Source organism: Miscanthus floridulus, chromosome 19 (genome assembly GCF_019320115.1).
Source record: "Miscanthus floridulus cultivar M001 chromosome 19, ASM1932011v1, whole genome shotgun sequence".
NCBI classification, from domain to species: domain Eukaryota; kingdom Viridiplantae; phylum Streptophyta; class Magnoliopsida; order Poales; family Poaceae; genus Miscanthus; species Miscanthus floridulus.
In genome coordinates this window covers 102,698,198-102,725,402 of record NC_089598.1, presented here as the reverse complement: position 1 = coordinate 102,725,402, position 27,205 = coordinate 102,698,198, and the positions used below count along the sequence as shown (strand labels likewise).

The window sequence follows — 27,205 nt, the reverse complement described above, 5'->3', positions numbered from 1 at the left end:
ACAGACACATTCATTCAACATCCGTACATACAAAGGTCCAACACATTAAGCATCCAACATAGTCCAACACATTCAACATCCAACATAGTCCATACATATGTTTCATCAATCAACAAACATAGTCCAAAACATAGTACAAGGTCCAATGCATACATAGTCCATGCACAAAATAAAGCATATGAAGTCTTTGGATCTTTTATCGCTCCTTCTACCTTAACGTGGACGGCGAGCGTAACGCTTTCCCCTCCCAAACGGATAGGTACCTGGAGTGTACCTGTCCACTGGTCTGAGCGTCCTATGTGGACGTCCAGAACCGGAGGGGCCTTGAGTTCCTTGGGGTGCATCTCCAAGCTAGGACATGCCAATCTCATCATACTCATGATCATACTCTCCCTGTCCTTCATCAACTTCATCATCATAATGACCATGTCCTTGACCACCCTCTGTAGTAGTTGTTGCACCATGTGAAGAAGAAGTCATGCCACCATGTGCACCATGTGAAGATGAAGTCCCTCCAACATGTGCAGTAGAAGGTCCAGCACCAAGCTGTTGTGGGACTGCCACATCCGGGGAACGTCTACATCCAAGGCGTGCAGCTACCTTTCGTAGGCGATGCATGGCACGCTGCATTTTGAAAGCACTATTAGTAAGTGGGGTTGGTCGTAAAACTATATAAAGATGTAACATCAACTGAATGAGAGAAGACTACCTGAATGTGTTGTCGTAACATGGAGGCCTCATCAGGATCGCCCACAGGAATCATCAATGCCCTTCCTTGGTCGGCCACTGTCCTCATTATCTCCATGCTCTATGCAACAAAAACAATAATTTATGTCTCTATCACAGTAAAGACCTCAGAGATTGAAATAGTTGTATCACTTACAGCTCTGGCTAACGCAGGGGCGATCTCAACTTGCCTGCCTTCTCGGGTAGCTTGGTCATATGGGTTGTTGCCCTCATCCTCGCTCGCAATGTCAGCAATGTCTTGCTCCGTCCAAGCGGGCCTCAATTGAAGCCTTGTTCGTTGACCAAACCAAACAAGGTAATCATGGAATGCCTTGTCACGATGGACGGCGTGGATGCCCATGTTGTTCTGCTCCATCAACATCCACTCATCAATGTAGCGATGGTGCTCCAGCTGCCAGTTGGTGATCTTCTTATTTTTTTGTCTGTTGAACCTGCAAATTTTACACCAAATCGGCAATATGAAGGCCTACTCAATGATTCTTTCATGTGAAACGAACAAAATATTGTATGTTACGTACTTGTGGAGCTGCCAACCGGTGGAGAAATCATCGGGCGGAGAAGGCTGCAGCCTACCAAACTGCCGTGCTACACGGTGAGGGAGATGGTACTCAACTGCATAGAAACAAATAAGGGGGGTCCTCATCGTCCAGACGTCCTCGTCTGCCATGCACAAGTCGCTCAAGTTGAGATCCGTTACTTGCCTCCGCCGATATGGGCTCCATTGAACCTGTACACAACGTCGTCATCAACTAGTCGACGCTCAATTTGTGCACTTATCCTCGATTAGGGCAAAAGGGTGGGAAACTTACATGCTGTGGCAAAAGGGTGTCCAGCTCGTTGGTGAAGCTGATGTATGCGTGGCGTGACACGTGGTATGTTCCATGGGCTCGCTCGTAGAGGTGTGCCACGGTAGGGGCGACAACTGCGTCTCCTTGAGGAAACCAAGGTTGTGGGGGATCAAGCTGATGCGGTCTCCCAACTGGAAGCCTCTCCCACATCCAAATCTGCAAAAAAAGAGTGGAAACATGAATGTTAATCACTTTTGTTAAGAAAATACATTGAATTGTAGTGGTAACTTGTACAACTTTGCTTTATTACCTGCAACAGTGTGATGCAGCCTGACATTGTAGCGTGCGAGCCTCCAGGACGGCGGCAAGCCTCGCAAAGCTGACGGTACAGGAAGGCAAGTATAGCCGAGCCCCAACTCCTATTGCCGGCATCCTCCCAGTTCAAAAGGCACGGAATGTACATCCAGGACGCCGTGTCTCCAGTGCCGTCAGGGAAGAGAACCGTACCTAACATGTGGAGGACATAGGCCCGACAGTAGTATGTCACGGTCTCGGCGTCTACGTTGGGTGGGCACTCCCGAAACTGCTGACGAAGCCACCTCAGGGACACCCCACTGCTGCGCCATTTCTTGCCAGCCTCAACTGCCGCTAGGGGCCGTCCCAAGAAGTGCTCAACCCGCTGCTGCCATCCTTCAGACTCCGTGTCTCCTGTCACTGGGAATCCTCGGATTTTGACTCCAAGGATCATGGCAACGTCCTCGAGAGTGACCGTCATCTCCCCGCATGGTAGGTGAAAGCTGTGTGTCTCCGGACGCCACCGATCTATCAACGCCGTCAACGCCGCTGGGTTGAAAGGTGGCGTGCCTCGACGACAAACACGAGCAACGGTAGCAAGGTTCGCCACCTTCAGGAGGGGCGTGTACCTCTCGTCGTAGACCATGGTCGTAGAGGCCTCATGTGTCATTGGCCTCAGCACATTCAAAACCTGCAAAAAAACAAGCATGAAAAAGTATTAGTGCATGTCACTTTATAAAGAGCATGGACTATAGAGCAAAACATGAACAATGCAGTGTTTTCATACGAATTGTTGAATATACCTCTCCGTTCTCGATCCTCCGAGCCCGGTGGTGCTCATCGAACCTTGGATCAAGAAGGGGGAACCGATCCATCCTGCAACATAAGCAATGACAAACCATTAGTGTAAGTTAAAGCATGTGTATGTGGTACGAAGTAACATAAAAATAAAAAAAACAAAAGTAAACCAATGTACCATTACACAAAGCAATTCTAGTAGCTAGCTTGATGGATACCTGTTGTCTAAGTAGTTCAGGACATTTTCTCTTATTGTGGCCCGGCTTATGGCAACCAGAGCAACGGCTCTTTTGGGTGTCCTCTACAAAATGTCTCCCAACCTTACTCGTGGTTGATCTACCTTTCGTGGCTCGGTCCATGTCCATCCTGAACCGCTTCCGCCGCCTAGGTCCTCTACTCTTCCAGAGTAAACCAAGATCAGCCACATACTTGGGGCCATCATAAGTAGGCCATTGACTATCGTCAAGATATGGCTCGAACTTAGGATTCCAGGTGCTCATTAGGTTCCTCAAAGAGAACTCCGCGGCCATACGGGGAGGGACCTCAGGGTCAACACGTCTAAGGCGACAGGCTGTAATCATGTGGGAGCAAGGCCTATGGTATATGATCGGTTTTCCACACGTACACTTGTTCTCATTGATCACTACTTTATGTTTTCGAGCACCACGGTCTTCACCACCAATGTTAGTTCCGCCATCCTCTAGAATCTCATATCCATGGTTGATTGGATCAAAACATGAACCCTTCTGTCGTTTAGACTTTTTCTTTGAGAAAGCTAGTTCCTGAGATGCTAAAAGTGGCCAAGCTTTGCCTGCTGTCCATAGAGACCTCGCATGCTTCTTCCTCGAAACGAACCAAGAATTCAACTTGTAGAAGGTGAATGAGGCAATAGCAGTCACAGGCAGACCACGACAACCTCTTAGAAGGCTGTTGAACATCTCTGCCATGTTACTAGTCATGAAGCCCCATCTCCAACCACCCGTGTCATATGCAAGTGACCACTTATCCTTCGACGCCATCAACTCGCTCAAGAATTGCCTGCCATCAACATTTGTGGCTAACTTCAGGGCATCTAACTTATCTTTGAATAATTGAACCTCTTGCTGCCTGCAAACCTCCTCAAATAATTTGAAGTTGTCCTTTGTGTGATCATGCCTTATAAGATTCTGAGCAAGGTGTCTGGTGCACCACCGGTGATGTATTTTGCCGTAACCAGGAATCTCTTGTTCTACGGCATTCAGAATGCCAGCATGCCTATCGGATATCATACAAACATCACGTCCCAGACCAATTACCACTTGTCTTACTAGCCTGAGAAACCAACACCAACTATCCGTGTCCTCCTTCCGAACAATCGCAAAGGCCAATGGCACAAGCTGGTCCTCTACATCTGTCCCAATACAAATAAGCATTGTGCCTTCAAATTTCCCTGTAAGAAAGGTCCCGTCAATTGAGACGACGGGCCTGCAATGCTTGAATGCTTCGATACTCTGCCCGAACGCCCAAAACGCCCTTCCAAATACCTGGCTACCATTCCTTGTTTCACCCTCCTTAGGTAAATACTCGAAGTGCATCCCAGGATTTACGGCTCTCATTGCGTTCAACATTACAGGGAGGCGCTCATAAGCTTCTTCCCAATTTCCAAATATTATTTCCAGTGCACGCTGCTTTGCCCTCCATGCTTTCCCATACTTGACATAGTAATTATACCGTTGGAAGATGATCTCAACCAATGCAGACACCGTAATGGTTGGCATATGCTTCACCACGGGGCATAATTGCCTTGCAATGAACCTAGAATTGAGCTGCAGATGGTTCTCTTCTGCCTCAGCAGTGGCACAAACATGTGGTTGCTTCACTGAGATAATCTTCCATTTGCCTGCCTTCGTCTTCCTAGTACATACTCTCCAACCACACTGTTGTTCTTCACAAGCAACAGTGTACCTCTTCTCCTTGAATGAATTGATGACCCTAAAAGGTCGGTTGTGTACAATGGAGTACTCTTGCAACCATGATTTCAACTCATCCATGGTAGCAGACAATATGCCCTTCCGTATGATGAGGCAACCGCTAACATCAGGCACAGTTGTATCACTTTGCCCACCATCAGCTACTGCCCTATGACCATGGCTAAGGTCCTCGAAATCACCAACTAGTGGATCTCTCCAAGGCAAGACCCTAGACAATATCTCTATTTCCCTTAAATTCAGACGACCAACAGGGCGATCGTCATCAGAGTCTTCGGCTATCTCCTCTACGAAGGACTCATCATCTCCAGCTATCTCCATGTCAAAACGGTTCGTAGCCCTAGCATCACCAAAGTCTTCTTCACTACTAAGATCATCTTCGTCGCTAAGCTCATCCTCAATAGAAAAGTCTCTGCTAGCATCGTCCAAACCTTCTTCTGCATCAACAATTACATAATCATCATCATCTTCATCACTATCATGATTGCCCTCACCATCGGCAACCGGATTCTCTTCCTCATCTCCACCGTAGCCTAGTTGTGTGACAAGTATTTCTTCTTCAGGCAAAGGACCATAACCTATGTGAGCGGGTGAAAGCTCTAGTTTGGTTTTGGTGAATTGATGAAACCCTAAGTGCTAACCTAGTTTATCAAGTGTTCATGACATAGGTAGCACACTTCAAGTAGAGAAGCAAATGAAGATCATAACATGACAATGGTGATAGCATGGAGATGATCAAGGGCTTACACTTGAAGAGAAGAAAGAGAAAAACAAAAAGCTCAAGGCAAAGGTATAAACCATAGGAGCTATTTTGTTTTGGTGATCAAGACACTTAGAGAGTGTGATCACATTTAGGTTTGATAGCCGTACTATTAAGAGGGGTGAAACTCGTATCGGAATGCGGTTGTCAAAGTGCCACTAGATGCTCTAACTCATTGCATATGCATTTAGGATCTAGTGGAATGCTAACACCCTTGATAATATTTGTGAATATATGCTAACACATGTGCACAAGGTGTGTGCAGGGTTGAGATGGGTTTGGGTCCCTCTCTCCCTCCCGCCGAGCTTGCGAGGCGGGATTCGGCGCTTTTGGAAAAATGAAATGTCTATTTTCTATTGCGCCGGATGCAAAATTCTTGGTGGTTGGCACACTTGAGCAAGGGTGAAGAAGTTAGAGTTGAAATGGAGTTGATCGAAATGATGCTGGCGTCGGTCTATTGACCGGACGCTGGGTCACTCAGCGACCGGACGCTGAAAGGCTGCGTCCGGTCGAGCTGTCAGACGGCACAGTGGCTAGGGTTGAGCACCGGACGCTGGCTACGTCCGGTCAAGGTGGACCGGACGCGTCCGGTCAAAAAAAACATGCCTCGGGGAGCTTACTGGAAACGACCGGACGCTGGGACTTCAGCGTCCGGTCAGTTTCATCGGACGTGTCCGGTCATGCTCGGGAGCTTACTGTAAACAACCGGACGCAGGGGCTTCAGCGTCCGGTCAGTTCGAAGGAGCAGCGTCCGGTCGAGGCTGATGACCGTTGAGTCTGGACACGTGGCTGACATTGAGCGACCGGACGCTGAGAGCCAGCGTCCGGTCAGTCTGACCGGAGCGTCCGGTCAGAACGCGTTTTGCCCAGTGAAGGGGTATAACGGCTCTATTTGATTGGGGCTCTATTTATAGCCCCATGGCCGGCTCAAGCATATACTCTTGGCCATTTCTATTGACATAGCATACTTGTGAGCTTAGCCAAAGCCCTCCCACTCATCTAGATCATTGATTCATCATCGTAGTGAGATTGGGAGTGATCCAAGTGCATTGCTTGAGTGATTGCATCTAGAGGCACTTGGTGATTGTGTTTCGCTGCGGATTTCGCTTGTTACTCTTGGTGGTTGCCGCCACCTAGACGGCTTGGAGCAGCAAGGATCGTTGAGTGGAGGAGGTGATTGTCTCCGACTCCGATCGTGGTGATTGTGAGGGGTTCTTGACCTTTCCCCGGCGGAGCGCCAAAAGGTACTCTAGTAAATTGCTTGTGGCTTGTGTGATCCTCATCTTGTGTTGGTTGTGCGGCACCCTATTGAGGGTTTGGCGAGTGATGCCAATCAGCGCGTGAACCTCCAAGTGAGTGAATCGCCACAACGAGGACTAACTTGCCGGCAAGCAAGTGAACCTCGGTAAAAATCATTGTGTTCATCATTTGATTCCGAGGTGATTGGTCATCATTGTTATTCATCTTCGTGATTGATTGGTTCATTCATCTACACGGCGGTATAACCCTCTTGATCACTCTATTTACTTTACCGCAAACTAGTTGACAAGCTCTTTAGTGTAGCTAGTTGTGAGAGCTTGCATGCTTGGTTGGTGTGGCTCTTTAGTTAGCCTTTGAGAGCACACTAACATAGGGTAGTGTCATTGCTCTTGTGTGAATTGACACTATCTAAACTAGAATTGTGGTAGGTGGCTTGCATTTTTGAGTAGGCTAGCGCAACACTCGCTTCGCCTCATAATTGTCTAACCATTTGGTTAAGTGTTGTTGTAGAATTTTTTATTAGGCTATTCACCCCCCCTCTAGCCATTAGGACCTTTCAGCGGGGGAAGATGGCCATGCTTCGAAGTTATCATTTCCTAAGCCGGACTCCTTACTTACTACTAAATCCAAAGATCGCACTTCTGAGGCCAATACAACTGCCTTGTAATCATTCCATTCAGACTCGCTTGTAATTTTGAGCAACCGCTTGATCCGAGGACCCTTCGACGACCCAACATCTATGACACCTTCAAACTGAACATGCACGTCTCCTTCATTCCAGCCTAACTTAACCTTCACTCGCTCCACTAACTGGGTCAAAGATGGTGTTTCAGAAAAAATCAACAACTCCTCACACATGTCCAGAAATTCCAAACTATCATCTCTTGTCCTAACAATACGGCCTCCATGATGCAACCTCACTAATTTATCCATCTACATCCATCACACAACAAGTAGTGTAACATATGAATATATTTCAATCCAATAAGTAGAAACTAAAATATATCATTTCATCGTTTTTCAACCCCAACAACATAATCATTTCTACTCATAACAAATTGAAATGTAATGACCAACAAATTAATAAAATACATAGTAACCCTAATAACCAACAAATAACTAACCCTAATGACACCTATAATAAACAAATAACCCTAATGACCAAAATAACTAGAAACCAAACTAACCTAACATGTTCATCACATATAACAGTTAAACAACAATGCACTCAATCATCCTAAGCCATACATTTTGCAAATGCAAACACAAATATACCAAATAACCAAACAACCTTGATTCCAAATAATTAAGGACAATGTAAGCACATCTACGCGGATAGAATGGAGGAGGGGAGGGACCATTACCTCGAGGAACCTTCGGGAGCCGAGATCGTGGCACCGGGGGTCGATTTTGGGGGTTAGGGTTTGGTGGCGGCGCGGGGGTGAAGAGGAAGAGAGGGAGGCCGGCGGTTTCAGAATGAAGGGAGGAAGAAGAAGGGGCCTCGGCGCGGCCTAAAGGGTCCAGACCTCGGCGTTGAGTCGGATCACGCCGAGGTCTGGAGGCTCGGCGTTAAGTGACACAACGCCGAGCTTCTGGGCCACCGTCCTCTGTTGGGCCGCCTGGGCCGCGCTCCGGATGGGGCCAGAGCTCGGCGCTCTGTCCGACCGCGCCGATGTTGGGCACTTGGCGTCGGCTGACACGACGCCGACGTCTCGGACCCACGCGCCAACGTGACGACGACGACCCCGGTCGTCCGTGACGTGGCAGAACCTCGGCGTGGCGTGACACGACGCCGAGCCTCATATCTCGGCGTCATGTGCTAAGACGCCTAAAAATGGTCTATTTTCAGAAATTGTTTTGGCGTTGATATTTTTCTAGAAATTGTTTTCAAAAGAGATCAAAATACGAAAATTTCACGTCATCAGCCTGGATCCGCCATGAGCATAGCATACAATGTACACAGGCGAGCGGGTCACCCTCGCTCAACCTCATTCATGTTTCTCGTGAGTGATCAGCAACTGTAAAAAAAAAGCAAGAAAGGGAATGTACTTGGACGAACTGTAGCATTAATTTACATGGGTGTAAAAGTATGGTACCTTCCTCTCCTCCTTCTATCACATTCACATGGTAAGGCATGAAAATATCCTAGGATATATGGAGGTCCCTCTTCTTGTTACATGGTTTTAATTACTACTACTACTACTACAACACAATAATAATCAAGAAAAGAATCGGCGGATCATCAACAAATTAATAGTACACTGTGACTGTGACTGTGAACTGTGAAGGATCATGGAAGGACTTTACTGATGGACATGGACATTCTTTCTCAGCCCCCAACTACGGTACTACCCACCCAATGTCCCAATGTACGGGCTAGCTAAGCTAGCTAGTTGACCTTGGTGCAGACGCGGCGGATCTCGCCGTCGGCGGCGGTCTTGACGCCGACGCGCCCCAGCTTGGCCATGGCGGCGACGAAGGCGTCGAAGAAGGCGGTCTGGTTGGCGGCGAAGTAGCTGACGGTGGCGCGGGACCGGCGGTCGGCGAAGAGCACCTGGTCGGAGGCCAGCAGGCCCTTCATCTGCTGCAGCGTCTGGTAGTATCCGTTGTCGAACTTGCGGGGCGTCACGGCGTCCAGCATCGCGAACGCCGACGGGCTGTAGTTGAGCGGGCACGTCTGCCGCATCTGCCGCAGGAAGTAGAGGTTCATCGGCGGGCCGGCGCCGGCGTTGTTGCCCTTGAACGGGTACAGCCGCCGCACGAACTTGTCGCAGTGCGTCACGCCGATCGTGTGCCCACCTGCAATTGCAAGCGCCACGTACGTCAGTGACGCTGTGGATGGCAGCGTCAGCGGCGGATCGGCAGCCGTGGTCGCTGACCCGCTGACGTGCAGCCTACTAAGGTTTTACTGCTAGTGCTACGACCGTGACGTGACGGTGCGTGGTGATCTCGTCAGGGGTCACGAGTGCGTGAGCGAGCGACAGTGTAGCAGCAACAGCGAGCCATGGGAGGAGGACTCCACGGGACCATGCCAAGAGAAAAGGACTGCCCCTGCGCGCGACGCTGCAGCTGCAGCGGGAGGAAGCGGGGGAGGGTGGGCGCAGCCGGCCCCGGCGCCAGCCTGGAAAGGACATGCGTTTCTGCGAGCAGCGGCAGGAGGAGGGAATGTGAGCAGCGGGGAGTGAGCGGAGTGGGCGAGGCGGAATGATGGGCCGCGTCCGCCGTCCGGCGTCCCGACCGCAACCGCATGCAGCTGCCAGCTGCCATGTGCCATGTACCTGAGAGCGCGATCATGTCGGTCTGCGTGAGCCCGTTGGCGGCGAAGAGCTTGTTGAGCTGGTCCAGGTCGAAGCCGGCGCCGGGGAGGCTGTGCTTCACCACGGCGCGCGTGCCCACCTTGCCGTCCAGCCGCCCCAGCTCCACCTGGTAGTACGGACCGCCGGTCTGCATAAGTAAAGGCTGTGTTTAGTTAGACGAAATTTGGAAATTTAGTTACTATAGTATTTTTGTTTTTATTTGACAATTAGTGTTCAATCATGGACTAATTAAGCTCAAAACGTTCGTCTCGTGATTTCCAATCAAACTGTGCAATTAGTTTTTTTTTCCGTCTACATTTAATGTTCCATACACGTATCGCAAGATTCGATGTAATGACTACTGTAGCACTTTTTGGAAAACTTTTTGAGAACTAAACGTGCCCTTTGCAACCATCGGTAAGTTCTTTCTCAGTACACCTGCACATTCCTGCAGTGAAATTCTTTTACCATTGCCTAGGCGTACACGCAGAGCAGTACCAGCAGCACGCTCGTGTGTGTGCGAAATATGAATACGAGCATCAGAAGCTTCGGCCGAGTTGCTCGGCACAATAACTGAGCCCGTATGGCCGTGTCCGTGTATACGGAATACTCCGTAGTATATCTCTACGAGCACCGGTCTGTCCGTCCAGGGCTCCAGTACTGCACGGCCCGGCGGATTAGGTGTCGGGCGCCCGTATCTGTCGACGCCGTACCGGCTCACTTACGCCGCCAAACCGTGTCTGCTTTGGCGTCAGAGAAGAATTCAAAGGCCGGCAGGCAGCACGGGCTGACGCAGCAGCGAGCCAGCGAGGAGCGCTCAGCTCCCGTCCAGGCCAGGCCACCACGGCTTATCGCATTCGCGCCATGCCTTGCCCTTGCCGCCGTCCCAGCTCTCGAGTCTGGACTCTGGACCGCGTGCGTGCTGTTGCTCCGAGTGAATGAGCCGGGGACAGCAGAATTCCGACAGGATGCAGTACCAGGACCACCCCCCAGATCCAATACCCCCCCCCCCCCCCCCCCCCCCCCCCCAAACTCAATGGTTCGTGCTGATCCTAAACTCCTCATTGACATTGAGCTTGCATTAGGATATATAAGCAAAGGTTTCAGACTGTCCAGCCGTGTCCAGCTCTACGGGAGCTGGGTTGGGAGGAAGAAGAGAGGGGCGTGCGTGCGTGTAGTTGCGGCCTGCAGCTTGGGATGGATGGATGGATGAGAGGCCAGAGAAGTAGTAGACACAGTACCTGGGAGACGACGTCGCGGGCGGCGAGGGCGAGGATGTCGGCGCAGGAGACCTTGTAGGCGCACTGCGGGTCAGCCTCGACGGCGGCCTTGGCGCGGGTGACGAGGTCCAGCGCGTCCGGCGACAGCGTCGTGTCGGCGCCCGCGCTGTGCTCGTCGTCGGGACCGGACAGCAGCACGGACGCGTCGCAGCCCTGGGATTGGTATGAACCGAGAAGAGAAGGGTCAGGACTGGGGACGTTAATCGATCATTGCGCATGATGATGACTGACGGATGCAAATGGAATGGACCGTACGTACCCTGACGAAGCAGTCGTGGAAGAAGAGGCGGAGCGTGCCCGGCGCGGCGTTGAAGGTCTCCTGCAGCTTCTGGGTGACGGCGCCGCGCACCAGCGTCTCCACGTTGGGGCACGTCGACGCGTAGTAGCTCTGGCTCAGCTGCGCCTGCGCCGCCGCCGCGCACCACGTCGCAGCCAGCAGCGCTTTGACGACCGCGGCGACCACGCTCTGCCGCCACGAAGGCGACGGCCTCCTCGACCTCATTGCGCCCGGAGCTTATACTTTCGCTACCAATCAGCTGCTGGCCGCAGCTGCCCGCGGCTTTTGCTAATCTCCCCCCTCTTCCTCTCTCTCTCTCTCTGTCTGCCTCTACCAGACTACTACTACCTATCTGTCTGGCGTTAATTGCCCGCTCGCAGCCGCAGCTGCTCCTCCTCTCGTTCGCTTCACTCCTCTCTCGTTCGCCAGCTAAACACTGGGTGCCTGCTTTAAGTGAGGAGAGAGGCCGGCGCTTACTTATATAGATGATCGAGCTTTGATACGCTGCAAGCGAAGCGGCCGACGGGGAGGTTACTTGCGATGAAATGATGGGGACGGACGGACGGACACGGGGGGAATATTAAGGCCCCAGCATGGGACACGCACACTACTCTCTCCCGCTGATCGTCCATAATTCTATCCCATCCCGAGGTAAACAAACAAGTGCCCGACGCGCGCGGCCAACTAGCACCGGGCTGGCCTCCCCAGTCCCCTGCGCCTGGCTCACGTTCTCACTGCCTCGTGCCTTCGTCCGTCCTCCGATCCGCTTCATTCTAGAGACGTGTAGAAACGGGGAGGGAGGAGAACTCGCGTAATAAACAAAAATTTACTGACGCGAGTGTACAGACATCCACGAACATGCTCGCAGTCTCTCGCACTGACCAGCCTCGAAACCGTTAAACTACTACCACGGCCAGCACCGTTAAAACCTTGACCCCTGTCTCGGCAGCTTGCATGCTCTGCAGTCTGTAGCCTGTCCCGGCTACTACCAGAGAGCATCTCCAGTTCTCCGCAATCCAGGCATCCAGCTCATCTGGTTCAGCTCGTCTCCGCACTCGTCACGTTTTTTTTTTTTTTTTTTTGCCTTTTACCTCTACGCCATTATAAAAGTTCGAAATGATCTACGTGCCATTGAAATTTTGAAAAGTTCCTCGGTATCCTCGCCCGAAGTTTCTTTTACCTACGTGCCACTTTCGTCAGTTTTCCTTGTAACAGCAAGCGGAAAAGACGATTTTGCCCTCAGTTATAGAATGCATCAAAATTTTCATTCTTTCATCAGGTGCCACTGTAACTTCATGTGATTCAAAAAACTTCACTTTTTTCTCTGTACCATTATGAAAAAAATCATGGTAACAGCTTGTACGTGTGCATGTGAAAAACTTTAATAATTAAAAAAATTTGGATGCATTTCGAATTTATTATAATTATTAAAGTTTTTCACATGCACACGTACAAGCTGTTACCATGATTTTTTTCATAATGGTACAGAGAAAAAAGTGAAGTTTTTTGAATCACAAGAAGTTACAGTGGCACCTGAGGAAAGAATGAAAATTTTGATGCATTCTATAACTGAGGGCAAAATCGTCTTTTCCGCTTGCTGTTACAAGGAAAACTGATGAAAGTGGCACGTAGGTAAAAGAAACTTCGGGCGAGGGTACTGAGAAACTTTTCAAAATTTCAATGACACGTAGATCATTTCGAACTTTTATAATGGCGTACAGGTAATTGTCTCTTTTTTGTTTCTTGGGGCACCGTCCGAGACGGGAGTACATCCGGCGAGAAGCAGGTCGCCGGATTAGATAGAAAAAAAATCCAGGACATGGCATGTGGGTGCACCCCTTCTGGCTTCCTGGCTTGCTGCATGCATGGGCAACGCTACAGAGACGTCGCGTGCGTCTACTGGATACGGCGCGGCGCGCGGCGATGGGCTGGGCCCGCGAGGCGCCGGGAGAGGAAGAGGGCTCGTGGTCGTGGCCAGCGCTCAAGGATGGATGGCGACGGGGAGCCGAGGAAGCAAAGCGGCCGCCGAGCCGAGAGATTGCCGGGGGTTTTTTTAAGGCCCGGTTTACATTCCAAAAATTTTCACCTTAAAATGTCATATCAAATCTTGTGGCACATGTATGGAGTACTAAATGTAGACGAAAAACAAAACTAATTACACAGTTAGGTGAGAAATCACGAGACGAAACTTTCGAACCTAATTAGTACAAATACAAACGAAAGTGCTACAGTAACCAAAACCAAAAAATTTTGCCAACTAAACGCGCCCTAATGTTTCCACTACCAAAGGCGTCCGTTGTGGCTCAAGACGAAGCAAAACGACGTTTTTTTTTCTTTTCTGCTCCTTTTCGCCGTTTGCTGAGGGCTTCCGATGATGCTAACAGCCGCTCCGCGCCGGGGCGAAGGCAAGGCACAATCCGTGTCCGTGGTGCTGCCGAAAGAGGACACGGAATGGAGATGCGGTCATGCAGATGATGTCTGTGAAGTTGGTATTAAAGTCGGCTGAAGCTATTTTATTGTGAGAAAAAAATACTATAGATTCTAACTGATAAGTCTCCTGATAAGTTCAAGCGAACAGATCGAGAGCTGGGAAGGTACTATTTTCTCGCTTCAACTGCATAATACATAAACCGGTTTCCATTCCTGAGTAAGGACATCGATGCTGGATGCGTATCAGTGTCCTGTTCGAAACGGAACCGGTGCACGCGTATGCAATCCTGCACAATTAGAGCGGCAGCATGCAGGAATGTGCGTACCGCTGCTAAATCCAGCAGCTCTGGTCTGGTTCTGGGTTCTTTCTTGTTGGTCGCTGTTCTGTCCTCGGTAGCTGAATATCCGCACAGACGGAACCCCCGTGTTGGGACGACGGAGAAGCCCTCGCAGATGACCAGATTCTTCTTATAATTCCTCTTCTTCCACGTTTCTGAGTCAGTTTGTACGCGAAAGGATTGGTCCTACGCATGCTGGATCGCCCTTGCCCTTCCACATGCTGTGTCCTACGAGCTAGGTCGGTTGTAAATTAGGCTGGTCGCCTCCTACCATCCTACGCGTGCTGGATTGCCGCGTCTGGAACCGGAACCACGTGAACTTCCTCCTTCCCGGCGCCCCGGCGAGAGAAGAGAAAGCCGTGACACTGACTCCCTCGGCTGCGCCACTGACTCACACAAATAGCCCGGATTTATTTTCTATATATTTAAAGAACGAAATACACTTTGGCAAATAGTCCGGATTTCGTCCTGTGCCAAATTTGCTTGTGATTGTAGATGTGTTGGAGTTGTTCCAAATTCATTCCAGGATATAGGCCAGGCTTCTGACGGAGCGAAGCGGAGGCCCGTCGCCGGAGGCTTGGGCCGGAGCGTAGCGGAGTCTGAAGCCGGTCCATCAGGTCTCGCCCCTGTGCTCGGGGGGTGCGGGGGGGCGGAGCCCCCCGCGGTACGGTACGGTATCTACACCCTTGCTAGGGTTTCGTGGAGACTTGATTCTCTTGTAAGCCGCCATAGGCGTGTAACCCAAAACTCTTGAGATAGTGAGATTGTTGCTGGCTGGTGCCCGTGGTTTTTCCCCTCCATATCGGAGGGGTTTTCCACGTTAAATCGTGTGTCTCCTCTGTGGTTTGATTCTTTACTTCATATTTCTATACGTCGTTCTTAACAAGTGGTACCAGAGCTTTGGTTGCTGTTAGGGTTCATGACGACGTCGATGAAGTTCGATCTTCCGCTGCTGAACTACGACACGCGGTTCTCGCTATGGCAAGTCAAGATGCGGGGGATTCTGGCGCAGACTCATGACTATGATGAGGCGCTGGATAGTTTCGGAAAGAGGAAGGCCGAGTGGACTCCAGAAGAGATCCGCAAGGATCAGAAGGTGCTCGCCCTAATTCAGTTGCATCTTCATAATGATATTTTGCAGGAGTGTCTGAAAGAGAAAACTGCTGCAGAACTATGGCTGAAACTGGAATCGATGTGTATGTCCAAGGATCTAACCAGTAAGATGCAGATGAAGATGAAGCTATTCACTCTGAAGATGAAGGAGGACGATTCAGTGATGAGCCACATCGCTGAATTCAAGAAGATCGTCGCCGACCTAGTGTCGATGGAGGTAAAGTATGATGATGAGAACTTAGGTCTTTTACTGCTATGTTCTTTGCCAAATTCGTATGCAAATTTTCGTGACACCATACTCTTGAGCCGTGATGAACTAACCCTAAAGGAAGTTTATGAGGCTCTCCATTATAGGGAGAAGATGAGAGGCATCGTGCAGAATGACGGGACGTCGTCCTCCAAGGGCGATGCTTTGCATATGAGAGGCAGAACTGAAAACAGATCCTCCAATGATGGCAATGATGGTAGAAAGAACTACGAAAGGAGAGGCCGTTCAAAGTCCAAGCCGCATGGTAATAAAAAGTTCTGTGTTTATTGCAAGCTGACAAATCATAATGTTGAGGATTGCAGAAAAGTACAGAATAAGGAGAAGAGGAAAAACAAGTCGGCTGGTAAGGTCTCTGTTGCTGCTGCTGCGTCTGATGATGATTCTGGAGATTGTCTGGTAGTATTTGCTGGTTGTGTTGCTGGTCATGATGAATGGATTCTCGATTCCGCATGTTCATTTCATATTTGCACTAACAGAAATTGGTTTAGCTCGTATAAGCCTGTGCAGAAAGGGGATGTTGTGTGGATGGGAGATGATAACCCGTGTGACATTGTGGGGATTGGATCAGTTCAGATCAAGACTGATGATGGCATGACACGCACGCTAAAAAATGTCAGGTATATACCAGGGATGTCCAGAAATCTTATCTCATTGAGCACGCATGATGCAGAAGGTTACAAATATTCCGGTTCAGATGGCGTTCTGAAGGTATCAAAAGGTTCTCTTGTTTGCTTGAAAGGTGATCTTAATTCGGCAAAGTTATATGTCCTTAGAGGGTGTACTTTACCTGGTTCTGATTCCGCTATTGCTGCTGTTACTAACGATGAACCTAGTAAAACTAACCTTTGGCATATGCGTTTGGGACATATGAGTCACCATGGTATGGCAGAATTGATGAAGAGAAACCTGCTGGATGGCTGCACTTTGAGTAAAATAAAGTTTTGTGAGCATTGTATTTTCGGGAAGCATAAAAGGGTACATTTCAACACTTCTGTTCACACCACTAAAGGTACTCTTGATTATGTTCATGCTGATTTATGGGGTCCTTCCCGTAAGTCCTCACTTGGTGGTGCTCGTTACATGCTTACAATTATTGATGATTACTCTAGAAGGGTTTGGCCTTATTTTCTGAAACAGAAAGATGATACTTTTGCTGCTTTTAAGAACTAGAAAGTAATGATAGAAAGGCAAACTGAAAGGAAGGTAAAATTGCTTCGTACTGATAATGGTGGAGAATTTTGTTCGCGTGAATTTAATGATTATTGCAGATCGGAAGGCATTGTTAGGCATCACACCATACCCCATACTCCACAACAGAATGGTGTGGCCGAACGCATGAACAGAACCATCATGTCCAAGGCCCGTTGCATGCTGTCTAATGCCAGGATGAGCAAGCATTTTTGGGCTGAAGCTACTAATACTGCCTGTTACTTGATAAACAGGTCGTCTTCTATTCCACTAAATAAAAGAACTTTCATTGAGGTATGGTCTGGTACGCCTGCTGATTATTCACAGTTGAAAGTTTTTGGATGCACTGCTTATGCTCATGTTGATAATGGAAAATTAGAGCCTAGAGCTGTTAAGTGTCTTTTCCTTGGTTATAGTTCAGGAGTCAAAGGCTATAAATTGTGGAATCCTGAAACAGGAAAGACTTTTATGAGCAGGAGTGTTGTTTTCAATGAATCTGTGATGTTTACTGACAGTTTACCCTCAGATCATGTTCCAGAAAAGGAGCTGCAGCGTATGCGCATGCAAGTGGAGCATGTTGATGATGATACAGGTGTGTAGGTGGAGCCTGTTGATGAGCATGGTGACCATGATAATGATGTTGCTGAGGATGATGCTCATAATGATGTTCAGCAAACTCCTCCTATTTTGCAGTTAGAGGAGGATTTACCTATTGCTCAACGCAAGTCAAAAAGGACAATTGCACCTCCTAAGCGTCTTATTGAAGAGTGTAATTTGTCTTACTAAGCTTTGAGTTATGCTGAACAGGTGGAGAATGTTCATGAGCCAGCAACCTATAAAGAAGCTATTCGTTGTGGTGATACTGAGAATTGGATTTCCGCTATGCATGAGAAGATGCAGTCTCTTGAGAAGAACAGTACATGGGAGATTGTACCTTTGCCTAAGAATAAGAAGACCATCAGCTGCAAATGGATCTTCAAGAGAAAGGAGGGTTTATCTCCAAGCGAGCCTCCAAAGTATAAGGCAAGGTTAGTTGCTAAAGGCTACAGTCAAATTCCGGGTGTTGACTACAATGATGTGTTCTCTCCAGTGGTAAAACACAGTTCAATTCGTACTTTCCTTAGTATTGTTGCTTCATATGATCTTGAGCTTGAGCAGTTAGATGTGAAGACTGCGTTTTTATATGGAGAGCTTGAGGAGGACATATACATGGACCAACCAGAAAGGTTCATAGTGTCTGGCAAGGAAAAATATGTGTGCAAGTTGAAGAGATCCTTGTATGGTTTGAAACAGTCCCCTCGTCAGTGGAACAAGAGGTTTGATTCATTTATGTTAGCACACAGTTTTAAAAGATCTAAGTATGATAGCTGTGTTTACATCGAGCATGTTAATAGATCACCTATATATTTGCTGTTATATGTTGATGATATGCTGATTGCTGCCAAGAGTAAGATTGAAATCACTAAGTTAAAGAAGCTATTGAGTAGTGAGTTTGATATGAAAGACCTTGGTAGTGCTAAGAAAATTCTGGGTATGGAAATTAGTAGAGACAGAAAATCTGGTTTGCTATTTCTTAGTCAACAAAATTATATCAAGAAAGTTCTTCAGCGTTTCAACATGCAAAATGCTAAGGCTGTTAGTACCCCTATTGCACCTCACTTTAAGTTGTCAGCTGCTCAGTGTCCTAGTACAGATGCAGAGATTGAATACATGTCAAGGGTTCCTTATTCTAGTGCTGTTGGGTCTTTGATTTATGCCATGGTTTGCTCTCGTCCAGATTTGTCATATGCTATGAGTCTTGTTAGTAGATATATGTCTAATCCTGGCAAAGAATATTGGAGGGCAGTTCAGTGGATTTTCAGGTACCTCAGAGGCACAGCAGATTCCTGTTTAAAGTTTGGAAGAACTGATAAGGGTCTTATTGGCTATGTGGATTCTGATTATGCTGCTGATCTGGACAGGCGAAGATCACTTACATGTTATGTGTTTATTGTTGGCAGTTGTGCTGTGAGTTGGAGGGCTACTTTACAGTCAGTTGTTGCTTTGTCTACTACTGAAGCAGAATATATGGCTATTTGTGAAGCGTGCAAAGAATTAATTTGGCTGAAAGGTTTGTACGCTGAGCTTTGTGGAGTTGAATCTTGCATAAGTTTGCACTGTGACAGTCAAAGTGCAATTTACCTCACTAAAGATCAGATGTTCCATGAGAGAACTAAGCATATAGATATCAAGTATCATTTTGTGCGTGATGTGATTGAAGAAGGTAAGCTGAAGGTATGCAAGATTAGTACTCATGATAATCCCACCGATATGATGACAAAGCCTGTTCCTGTTGCTAAGTTTGAGCTGTGCTCAAGCTTAGTTGGTTTAATTGGATAGTCCAAGAGACTATTGTTGGCACCAGTGGTTTTCTATCTTTGTTATGTTCAGGATGAAGGGTTGATTTATGATACAAGATGAATTTGTCTTAAGGTGGAGTTTGTTGGAGTTGTTCCAAATTCACTCCAGGATATAGGCCAGGCTTCTGACGGAGCGAAGCGGAGGCCCGTCGCCGGAGGCTTGGGCCGGAGCGTTTTTCTCTCTCCTCCTTCCCTCTCTCACAGACACCGCAGGAGCCGGAGAAGCTTGTTTTTCGGGCTCCGCGGCTCTGGCTCTCCTGGCACCTATCGGCCCGTGGGCGGCCGACAGGTGCGGGAGCCGGAGCCGCCGGAGCTCTGCCAAAGAAGCCCTAAAACTCTACATCCTATCACATCGAATGTTTGACACATACATGAAGTATTAAATATAGAATAAAAAAATAACTAATTGCACAGTTTATGACTATTTTGCGAGACGAATCTTTTAAGCCTAATTAGTCCATAATTTCATAATAAAGTGCTCCAGTAACACATATGCTAATGATGAAATAATTAGGCTTAATAAATTCGTCTCGTTGTTTACTGACGGATTTTATAATTTATTTTTTTATTAGTATTCGAACACCTCGTATGACATTCTCACGTAGTATCCGATGTGACACAAAAACTTTACAGGCTAATCTAAACAAGGCCATAAGCGGCTGCCGCCTGCCTGCGCGTACGCCCAGCATATGCCGCCCGGCCGGGTTGACCAGTGGTGCACGCAAAGATTAATGGTCCCCTGGCCTAGCCAGGCAAAGACAAGGCAAGGCCAGCCGGCGCAGCACTGGCACGCACGCACGCAGCTGGACGACGTGCTGATCCCGGGGCGCGCACGCACGCGACGGCCCAAGGTTTCGGCTCGGCTCTCGCACGGGTAGGTCACGGCGGGAGGTGCCGCGCCACGTCCTGACCTATCCGATCTCGGTCGGTCCACTGTGGCGCCCGCCGCCTGGATGCATGCGGCCAGTGTTTATCTTTGCTGAGATTTGCCACTCGCGCACTCGATCGTGTCGGGAGATGGCGGTCGCCGCCGCGGGCGGGGCACGGTGCCGCAGACCGCAGCTCTGAATGCAGTTGTTGCAGCAGCTGCCAGCAGCACGGGCGCACTGTTAGGCCTCTGAGCTTCGGTCAGGTGCTGCTGCCTGCTGGTGAAACAGCTGATGGAACAAACCGTTAACGACGTCGCGAAAGAGAAGCAGAGGAACTGCGAACTGAAGGAAGCATCTCGCAGAACGGCAGAAACTGCTGAGCAATCATCGCGTCCGCGTCCGTATTATGCGCCGCCGTGCACGGGCCACGCTAGCTACCCGTGAACCATCGGCCACGAGCAGGCATAGTGCCGACGTTTAGGCCTGTCTCTCTTGGAGTCCTGCTGTAATCAGGCGATCGACGACGGTCCCTGTATCCCTCAATCCCTAGACTCGCAATACCGATTCGTCACGAGCTTTACTAGTGTCCAGCCCAGCCCAGTTCCTAGCGGCCGACAGGCAGCCGCCGGTAGCGAACATGCGTAGGACCAGCACGCCGAGCCAGCCAAGCGAGCTCCCGGATTTGTCCCAGATGGACCTGAAGGGACGCCTACAGGAACGGGAAGAGACAGATATGCATGGCAGGCGCCCGTGATCACAGCCACAGGGCACGCAATCGACTTCTTTGTCTCCATCGGCGGTGTTCAAGGGTTTGGAATGTCTCGGATAGACTACTACTAGTACTATCTGCCAACCAAGCGAGAGCCAGCGATGTTAGCCTGTTTGTTTGGCTGTGGCTTGTCGTAAACGATCGTAAATTTTCAGTCGAAACAGTATTTTTCTCTCACATAAACCAGTCATCAGTACTTCTTCACGAACCAGCAACGATACGAACCAGCCAACCGAACAGACTGTTGTCGATGGCACGCAACGCAACGCAACCTTAGCACAACGATGAGGGCTGTGTAACCGGCTGGGGATGCGTGTTGGAACTTGGAACTCATCGTGCTCGGAAGGAAGGACAGGTCCTCCGTCCGTCCGCAGCGGCAACGTCAAATACGAAACTCAGGCGCACGCCCGCCGCACGGGTGTGTCTGGCGAAAATGAGCGCTGGCCCATCAGTCGTCGAAATAGCTCTTCGATAACGGCCCAACATACCATTCCCGAACTACTTGGCAGATAGGCGGCTTTCCTTGCCGGACCGACAGGGCTGGACCCTCTCATACGATCAGAGTCGCAACAGCCCAACCGATCCGTGGGCCGCCTTTGTCGCTTCAGTTCACGGGCCGTAGAGCTAACGTTAAGCACAAAAAAAAGAGGAGGAGTTCAAGGGCCGGGGCTCGACAAAAGCAAACAACGGATAGCGTCAAAAAAAAAAAAAAAAGATGATGCGTGGAATGGAACACGCGCACACGGGCGAGTAGACTGGAGGTACCAGTGACGGAGCCATATGCCGCAGCCACGCAAAAATAAGAATACAGTGATGCGTATTTGTACGCACAAATTAGTCCAAATTAGTTAAGTTGGCTGGCAGCGACTTGCTAACGAATGCTTGGCTAAGTGGGACCAGATGGAAAAAGCGATGGCCGATGATAACAGGCAGGCATCAGCTTCAGGTGACTCGACCTTTTGGAAGGTGCTATGGAAACTGAATGTGCCACCCAAGGTTCGTGTCTTCTGGTGGAGGGTGCTCCATAATTCCCTGCCGTCAAAGTCGGAGCTCAAGAGGCGACATGTGGCAAGAGAAAGCCACTGTGAGGTGTGTGGCAGTCGAGATGAGACCTTGCTTCATGTGTTCTTTGACTGCCCGCTCGCGAAGCGATTCTTGAAAGAGGTGAAGAAGGAGACGGGGATGCCGGTGCCAAGCATACAGAGTTGCACTTGGGCTAGGGATGTTCTCCACATGCGGTCAGGGAGGATCGCGACCACTGAAACAATTATATGTGGCGCCTGGGCACTCTGGACTGGTCGCAACGCGCGTGGTCACGGGTGCAAATCCTGGGAACCAGGTGCTACTGCTCGGTTCATATCAAAGCTTCTGGAAGACCTGGCGTCACTAAAGCGAGCGCCGGTGGTCAGACCGAGGGCGCCGAAAACGAAGTGGGAGAAGCCATCGCCGGGCTGGTTCAAGATCAATACGGATGCGGGCTTCGACCAGGTGACCAATACTGGCTCGGCAGGAGTGGTCATCCGCGATCAAGATGGTCTAGTGGCAGGTGGATCAGCAAGATGGTTTGAGGATGTACCGGATGTGCTTACAGCGGAGGCCATGGCGGCGAGGGAGGGTCTCGAGCTGGCTGTGGAATTGGGACTCGACCGGGTGATGCTTGAAGTCGATTGCCAAGAACTCTCGAAGTTGCTGCTAAGTCAACATGCGTCTACTTCACACATCGGAGGCTTATGTTTTGACATTTTAGAGCTAGGCAAGGTTTTTAGTGAGTTTAAGATTAGATGGATTCAAAGGGACGCGAATTCGGTGGCAAACCTTTGTGCATCTATGGTTTCGGCCACTGATCGCTGTTACTTCTGGATTGATAATGCACCGGGCTGGCTAGTCGATCTAGCGGCTGCCGATTGTAATCTTGCCATGAATTAATAGAAGCTCTATTACTCAAAAAAAAAAAACGAATGCTTGGCTAAAAAATTAGGCTACCTATTAGCCTCATGTTTGATAGGTTAGAGCTTTTTTATTTGAGACGAAAGAAGAATTATATTAGATTATAGCTGAGTACATCATCACGTTACAAGCACACTAGAATATACTACGTATTTCTAGAACCTGATCATGTAAATTGTACCCATGCTTTGTATAGCCCAAAATCTCAACTCCAAACATGTACGACGATTCGTATAGATGACCGCACAGCTAAACACTCGGCAAAATACCTGAGAACATATGCCCAACGAACGACGACCAACATTCCTGCAGGCGAAGTGAAGAAACTTCTTTCTTGTGTCTTCCTTCTTCTTCTTTCTGCCACCGAATAATAAGAAAGACTGATATGAACCTTATTCTCCCTAGTCCTTCATTGTGGTCAGATCTAACCACAACAAAATGGAGAAGAGACCGGAGAAAATTATTCCATGACGGCAATATCATCTCCGCCTTGATATCGCCATTCGGAAAGCCAAGTCTCCATGTCGTCAAGCCGATGAAGTTGCTGATGCCGATGTCGCCCTCATCTTCAACAGAGCCAAGCCTTATACATCCAAATATGTCCTTATTCGATATCATAGATATTAGTATTTTTTATATAGATTTGATTAAATTTAAAATTATTTGACTCCTTAAAAATGAGAATTATGTTTTTTAAGGCAGAGGGAGTAATTATAGGTCTGATTGATTGCTTCCTTGCATAGTGCTCAAAGTATGCAAATACAAAATTAGCTAGAGTATGCTAGATCTTTTCGTATTACAAAATGCAGATCTGCATAAGCCGATGAACACATAAAAATAATTTTTTTACATTCTCTATCTTTACTATAAACATAAGGCTTCTGATAGAACATATAAAGTGACTATATGCAATAAAATATAAACAAACAAATATACGGACATGGTTTGTCAATGAAGGACATCCAAGTACCTATGAAAAAAAGTATGAAGGAACTTTATATATTTATATGGGCTTAGGCTGTGCTGCGTAAGGTCTAATGTAGACTTAAGCTAATACGGACAAATAATCAGACCCTTTTATATCCGCATGGGTGCACACTACTTCGATCCGTGCCTCTTCTACGGTGTAGTTCCTGATTTCGCCGCATGTAAAGGCCACCAGTGATTCACCCATGGTGAGAATTGTCACGGTAGGGATCTCGTAAAGACGACCAACGATTCCCCCGTGGTGAGAGTTGTCACGGTCGGGGGCTCAAGCCCCCTCCCACACTGCTCATCCCACTCTAGGCACCCTGCGCGCGCAGGTTGCGGCGACGACCTCACTAATTAGCTTACATTCACTCAATTCTAAATCAGCGATCAATCTAACACCCACGAGTTTTATTTTCTAAAAAAAGAATTCCCACCTCTTTCCCTAATTGGACAGTGCCACGCGTGCAGTTTATCGCACGCGAGCTGGTTCTCCGACCCAGCTAATCAGCTATCCCACCAGCCCATCACCTTTTTTGGGGAAAAATTATTTACGTAACTTTTCTTTTTTTTTGAAAGTTACGAAGTTATACTCATAATTTTTACGTATAACTTTTTTTTTTCAAAATTTAACACCATATTTTCTTAGAAAGTTGCAGAGTTATAAACATAACTTTTATATATAATATTTTGCGAAACATAACTTTTCAATATAATTTCCTTTTGTGGATAAAAATCATTCCTGCATTTTTTCTTTTTTTGGAAAGTTACAAAATTATACATATAACTAGTATGCATAACTTTTTATCAGAACTTTTATTTTTAAAAAAATATTTCCATAATTTTTTATTGTTGGAAAGTTAGAAGTTATACACATAAATTATATGCATAACGTTTTACGGAACAACTTAATTTGTCATCATAGTTTTTTTTACTTTTTTAAAAAAGCATAATTTTTATTTTTAGAAAATTATAAAGTCATACTCACAACTTATGTACGTAACGTGACAAGTTATGGTCACAAATTCTCATTATAAATTTTATAGATTTGTGATCATAAGATTCAATTAGATCAGAAGAAGATAAAAAGTGAAAGAGGAGAGAAAAACGGTGAAAAAGAAAAAAAACATTGTGCCCTCGGCTACAGCTAGTATATTAATACATATATGATCATATAAAATAGATTGGTTAATGTATAAGGTAAAAGGGAAAAAAGTAGAGGATAAAAAAGAAGAAAGATAGATGCACTGTGGTTAACGTGCGAGCACTTGCGTGCGTCCGACTTGAACGGCTCGGTATCATCCTCTGCTCTGCAGGGGAGAGTGAAAGGACCTAGATGCCGTCTAAAGGGGGGTGAATATGTTTTTCTAAAAATTAACACCTTTAAATACGAAAACGATTAGTAAAGGGAGTTTCTAAAATGGAAACTCCAAATAAAGAGTAGTACCACTCCTCACAAGTTAGCCACAGAGTATACAAGGTATAAAGAATATATCTAGAAGCTACAACCCTACAACACAAAGTTAGAACAGAGAATGAATGCATTCAGCACAGGCAGGAAATACCGTACGTGTCTGGTATACACAAATTCTGCAGAACAGCCCCAAACTTGCTCTTTTCGATTTCTATCTTTGAGCCAAACTGCAGTTACCTACTAGAGATGATAATATACATAGAGAACCTGCACAAGAGCTGGAGCAACACAAATATCAAATGAAGTGCGAATTGAGACACGATATTTGTTTTACTGAAGTTCGGACTCGTTCGAGTCCTACTCTCCGTTGAGGGGGCTGTGGGCGACCCAGCGAAGGTCAGCCCTAGAGGGTATCACGAAGGTCACTCTAGCCGAAGTCTTTTCCAACTCATTTTCCTCCTTCCCCTAGTTGATTCTGAGGCGGCGGAATTGACCGTTACAAACTTTTTGAGGCACACCACAATCTCTCGGGTGCTCTCCGACGACGCCTAGCCGTCTAGGACCAAAGAGTCCAAGAGTAACAAATGCAAATCACAAAATAGACAATATGCACAAGTGCTCAAGTGGTTGGATTGCTCTCTTTTTGAATTTCACTCAACCCACAATTTGATTTGGCAAATTTGATCAATCACTCACTAAGAGAGGGTTGGGAGAGTTGGCAAGGCTCAAAAATGTGTGTAGCAACCAGCAGAATCAGTAGCCTCCAAAGGTGGAGGCTTGGTGCATACCGGACACGTCCGGTATAACCTATACTACGTCAACGGTAACTAAGTTACAGTGATGTTGTGAGGCGTCGGAACTCCCGATGAATGTCGGGACTTCCGACCGTTGAAACTCCCAACTCACGTCGGAACTTCCGACCCTCAGCATATTTGAAAACTAAGTAACTGAGTTGAAGTTTGTGAGGTGTCGGAACTCCCGACTCATGCCGGGCAAATACCGAACACGTCCGGTATGAATACCGAACACGTCCGGTATTGCCAGACCAGCAAGAAATCAGTTAGCTCTTTTGTCTCTCAAATACTCAAAACTCACATGGGTTGGCTTAAGCACTTATGAAACATTATCTATCAACATGATGCATCCCTCTTAATAGTACGGCATACCTATTAAACTCAAGATTAAAGAAAAAATGAATTTATACCGCTTGAGTTAATCTCTTTTAAATTAATGTCGTCTCTTTCAATCTTCATCAAGTAAGGGTGGCAACATGTTGATATTGATCTTGTCACTTGAGCATAGCCATCTTGAGCACATGACTTGATTCCATTCATCAAATATGAATAACTCTAAATGCATCAAGTCACTTCAAACACTTTGTCCAATATAGATTTGATCCTCCACATCAATATGACCATCGTAGCTTGATTAGTACCTCAACTAAATGCAAGTACTTCCTTCTTCACCCTAGCTAGGTTCTTCGGCCGCCAAGCCGTCGTTTGCCCTTCACCCTTGCTTAGTACCTCGAAGCCTTTCCTTGCTATCTTCACCATCTTAAGCCATCAAGTCACATCTTGTGTTGAATCAACCATTCATTTGTATTGTTATCTTTTTCATTTCAATTTAGCAAGCTTCAAATATGAGACCATTCCATATACAATCTCTCATGTCTCATTAATTAATTCTTACGAGCTTGCTTTCACATAGAACATGGAAATTCCACAATAAATAAGTCTTTGCATGAATTTCATTTGCATTGTTGTCTTGTGCTTGAACTAGATTGTTTTATACAACAACACATCATTTTGGCTTTCATTAAGTACCCGTGAGATAACCTATTAACTGTCCATACTTAGCAAACGAGTTAGACCTTTAATCACGTTGTCATTCAACCATCCAAAACCCACTAAAGGGCTAGATGCACTTTCAATCTCCCCCTTTTTGGTGATTGATGACAACTTAATTAAAGCTTACAAAAGAATATAAACATTTAAACTTTTGGGTTCAATGATTTACGAGAGGCTCCCCCTTAAT

The 27,205-nt window shown here is 47.5% G+C and overlaps 2 protein-coding genes across 3 annotated transcripts; both read right to left on the bottom strand.

Moving 5' to 3' along the window:
* Positions 1-59: 59 nt before the first annotated feature.
* On the bottom strand, positions 60-8,148 carry LOC136529627 (protein MAIN-LIKE 1-like). 2 transcript variants are annotated; one of them, XM_066522703.1, is made up of 8 exons: positions 7,979-8,148; positions 2,633-2,705; positions 1,846-2,520; positions 1,557-1,751; positions 1,266-1,474; positions 884-1,178; positions 710-808; positions 60-624 (listed from the first exon to the last, which is right to left on the bottom strand). In XM_066522703.1, the coding sequence occupies exons 2-8, from the start codon at positions 2,702-2,704 to the stop codon at positions 352-354; spliced, it is 1,818 nt and encodes a 605-aa protein (XP_066378800.1). In that variant the 5' UTR covers position 2,705; positions 7,979-8,148; the 3' UTR covers positions 60-351. The 2 variants fall into 2 exon arrangements, with proteins under 2 accessions (XP_066378800.1, XP_066378801.1); XM_066522704.1 differs by lacking the exon at positions 7,979-8,148 and adding an exon at positions 2,846-3,055.
* A 512-nt stretch (positions 8,149-8,660) lies between these two features.
* Positions 8,661-11,951, bottom strand: LOC136527845 (peroxidase 16-like). Its single transcript, XM_066520693.1, has 4 exons — positions 11,450-11,951; positions 11,152-11,343; positions 9,893-10,058; positions 8,661-9,413 (listed from the first exon to the last, which is right to left on the bottom strand). The coding sequence occupies exons 1-4, from the start codon at positions 11,690-11,692 to the stop codon at positions 9,004-9,006; spliced, it is 1,011 nt and encodes a 336-aa protein (XP_066376790.1). The 5' UTR covers positions 11,693-11,951; the 3' UTR covers positions 8,661-9,003.
* Positions 11,952-27,205: the final 15,254 nt, after the last annotated feature.

Bases quoted from the DNA above. Each gene is read 5' to 3' on its own strand.
- LOC136529627 (XM_066522703.1), bottom strand. From the start codon at position 2,704: ATGGATCGGTTCCCCCTTCTTGATCCAAGGTTCGATGAGCACCACCGG. The intron at 1,475-1,556 runs GTAAGTTTCCCA...CGTTGTGTACAG, and splicing joins ACACCCTTTTGCCACAGCAT to GTTCAATGGAGCCCATATCG. The intron at 809-883 runs GTAAGTGATACA...TTTGTTGCATAG, and splicing joins CCCCTGCGTTAGCCAGAGCT to AGCATGGAGATAATGAGGAC.
- LOC136527845 (XM_066520693.1), bottom strand. From the start codon at position 11,692: ATGAGGTCGAGGAGGCCGTCGCCTTCGTGGCGGCAGAGCGTGGTCGCC. The intron at 11,344-11,449 runs GTACGTACGGTC...TACCAATCCCAG, and splicing joins TCCACGACTGCTTCGTCAGG to GGCTGCGACGCGTCCGTGCT. The intron at 9,414-9,892 runs GTACATGGCACA...TTGCAATTGCAG, and splicing joins CGACATGATCGCGCTCTCAG to GTGGGCACACGATCGGCGTG.